General features: G+C 46.6%; 1 protein-coding gene across 2 annotated transcripts in view; it reads left to right on the top strand.

Annotated features, from left to right (window-relative positions):
- The window catches only part of SFXN5 (sideroflexin 5), a 102,745-nt gene that overhangs the window by 66,663 nt on the left and 32,611 nt on the right, over positions 1-3,471 (top strand). For both annotated transcript variants that reach the window (XM_026847268.1, XM_026847269.1), the window contains exons 11-12: positions 1,185-1,300; positions 3,348-3,433. In XM_026847268.1, the coding sequence (XP_026703069.1) occupies positions 1,185-1,300; positions 3,348-3,433 (202 nt within the window). The remainder of the gene's footprint in view (positions 1-1,184; positions 1,301-3,347; positions 3,434-3,471) is intronic.

The following is a 3,471-nucleotide window of genomic DNA, read 5'->3' as shown; positions in this document are numbered from 1 at the left end:
GGGGGGGGGGGGGAGTGGCAGGAAAATGTCAGTTTGTCAAACCCAAAACTTTTGTAGGAATTAGGAGCTTTTCTTTGGAAAAATTTAAGAAGTGCCTGGGCCCCGGAGAGGAGCTGCACCTGGGAAGGATGTTTCTCAACCCCCACCCTTAACATGTTACTTGAGGAGCAGAGTTTGGGGTCACCTCGAGAAGGCTACAAAAGCCACGGGCTGGGCAAGGGGGGGTTGTCAGAAAGGGTCCCAGACCTGCTCCCACCTCTGCCATGAATGCAGGGCTGAGATCTGGGAAATGTCAGTTGGGAACCCAAGCCATCCAAAGCACTGCTGGTTTGTGTCATAGTGCAGAAAAATAACGTTAAAGCAAAGAAAGGGATCTCTAACTCTAGAAAATAAGCCAACAGAGCCATTTTTCCCCTAAACCAGGTGAAATAAGGACAAATAGTCAGCAGGACCCTCACTAATAGGATACGTGTCCGTGGAAGCAACCCAACTTCGTCTTATTTGATTAAAAAAATAATTCTGTCCTCTTAAAAGCTCAGATCTTAGCTGTCCTTCAGAGCTCAGTGCAATCCCTTGCAGTGTATTTCCATCATACCTGCTCAAATCTGTTATTTAGGAAGAGTTTGTCTGCTGACCTAGTAAGGGGAGTTAAGACCCACTCTGGGATGTGCCGTCAGAAGGGGCAGCTGCCAATCAGCAGTGCCTGGTTGGCCAAGACCAACTGGCCGCCCAGTACAAGGACCTGTTTTGACTTAGAGGAGATGTTGGGGGATGTGGGGTAGGGGAGAACTTTGTAGAGTCGGGCTGAGGATTGGACTCGGTGATCCTGAGGGGCTTTTCCAACCGGAGTGATTCTGGGATTGTGTGATTTAGTAGATTGAAATGTTGGGGGAAGGATCGCTGTGGAGAACGGCAACACCTGGAAATGCTGGTGTTTCTTTGAATCAATGCGTTTCTTTTTGTGGCAGCAGATCCTTTTGTGAGTAAAAGAAAATTATCTTGGTTATTATTCTCTGCTTAAGAACCACATCTTTGTCTTGCTGTAAGAGTGGCTTCTTGACTTGCAGAAGCTTCTTGGCAGCTTGTTGCAAGCAAAGCTGAAGGGCTGTCATGGCGAACAGAAGCCTGCCATTTGGTATTGACCAGGGCTGCGTTGCTAATCATCATGCTTTTCTCATCCTCAGCTAGTGCCAATATCTGCAATGTTGTCCTGATGAGGCACACGGAGCTGGAAGAAGGAATTGATGTTTTGGACAATAACGGAAACATTGTCGGGTCTTCCAGAATTGCTGCAAAACATGTAGGTACCTGTGATGTTCCTGGCCAGCACGGGGGTGAGCTTGTACACAACTGGCCTTCTGCCTCAACATATCCCACAGCCGTAGGAACTGGTGACTTAAAAGAGCTAGAAATAGATGAGCTTTACCCATCGTGAAGGAAGAATGAAACAGGGAAACTTAATGCCTGCGCTGTACCCACGCGTGCGGTTACGTAGCCCCAAACCTGAGTGTGGTCACAGGCTGGTGTCCTGCAGGGAAATTCCGTGGCCAGCCTTGGTGGTTTGGAGGGGCACAGACTGACATCAGGAAGATCCTCTACTACCCTGGTGCTTTCACAGCCGTAGGATTTCTTTGTGGAAACTTGTAAGCGGTTCATGTTAAATACGCAGCAAAGATAACTTACACCTTTTTCCAAATGAGGAAGACTTCATTTTCGAGCTGAGTAGCTTTTTAACCCTTGCCGTGTCCAAACTGCATTAACAATTGCCAACCAAAGCATTGTGAGGGTAGCCAGATGTTTTTGTCCTCGTCCTAACACCTGCTTTGTTTTCCCCCATCACCTTCCACTCTCTGCCATCTGCCTGCAATTATTCCCTTTTCTTCCCTTCTTACATAGTTTTGTCTTCTGAGCATCATCTGATTGTCTGAGGCATGTTGTTTCCAAGTGGGCTTTAATCTGAAATGTAAAGCATGTACCGAAGCACACGCCCAGGCAGAGGAGTTAATAATATAATGCTTGGCATTTCTCTCACTCCTTCTGTCCAAGGCTCTTAAGGCACTTCGTAGACAGCAATTAATGTACAGATTCACAGTCCTCGGCAAGAAATGGGAGATCTCTAATATCTCTCCATATTGTTGTATAACAGGGAGATTAAAACAATCTGTTGAAGGGCTCAGAGATACTTATTTGAGCCAGTTTTCCTCACTTACATTAACTGGCTTTAGGACCCAGCTTCCCCTCTCCATCCTAATGGTCGAGGGGAAGACAGATAACATAAAAATTAAATATTAAAAGTGAAGGTACTTCAGGTGTGGTTTACATGCATTTTAAACAAATTTGGGACTTCTGAGAACTTCTGCTCAGCTGCCATCTAATCCCAGTCCTTCTTCCCAAATAGTTTAGTACTGGGTTTTGTCGTGTAAAATTTGGCAGATCCTCAGTGTAACACATCTGTGCCTCTTGGACCTCCTCCTATTTGGAAGGAGTGAGTGCTCCCAAGCCTTCATCATTTCCATCCAAAATCTGGGGTATCCTTTGCCTACATCTGCCAAAGCCCCATGTGTGGTCGCAGTGCTTGGGGCATCTCGTGAGGGTGCTGGCAAAGGTGGTTGGAAGAGGCACATGAAGACACCGTGGTGGTGATACACCTTGCTTGAGTAGCCATGATCTTCTCGAGGTCTCATCTCAGGGTAGTTTATACAAATCACATTGCTTTGTTGGCTGCTTCCTGCTGCCAGGGAGAAAGCACGAGTGGAGGGGCAACTACAGTTGGGCGTCCTTCTGGGAGAGCAGAGCCCTGTGTGTGATGCTTTGCAATAAACCACCAGTGAACCAAAACCAGAAACAAGTCTTGGAGCAGACAACAAGGTGCTGCGTTGCCCCAGCACGTAACTGAAATTGAAACTCAGTTGAGGGAGGGAGGGTTGGAGCTGCTGCTCAGCCCATACTGAAATATTTCACCTTACAACGCCTTCCAGGCAGCTGTTTAACCTCTCTTTCTTCCTCCAGGCAGCACTAACATGTTTGTGTAGGAATACGAGGAGATCTTGGAGCACTTTTGGTCACATAAAGACAAATGAGGGAAGCTGTTTGGTGTCTCTGTTTACTCCACTGGATTTATGACCAAGCATGGGCTCCAGCCCATTATTTGTAGCAACGGAGTGAAAATAGGCTGTATACAAATAGCTGATAGCAAAGTTGAAAGTGTGTGTTGATACATTCATTCACATATGTGACAGAAGAAAGGCCAGCCAAACCATCTCTGTGCCCACGTGCTGATTGCTAAGCGAAGGTACATCCTGAGATTTGGTTTAAATGTCTTGGGTTTGTTTGTTTTTCCTTTTCAGGCACTGCTAGAAACGGCCCTGACTAGAGTGGTCCTGCCAATGCCTATACTGGTTCTACCTCCAATTATTATGTCCATACTGGAAAAGTAAGTGTTGGGTAATATAATGGGGGGTGGGGGTGAGG

Source organism: Athene cunicularia (assembly GCF_003259725.1).
Source record: "Athene cunicularia isolate RWA chromosome 4 unlocalized genomic scaffold, athCun1 chr4_part1, whole genome shotgun sequence".
Taxonomy (NCBI): Eukaryota; Metazoa; Chordata; class Aves; order Strigiformes; family Strigidae; genus Athene; species Athene cunicularia.
Note: the sequence above shows the minus strand (reverse complement) of the source record. Positions and strands in the feature narration are given on the sequence as shown.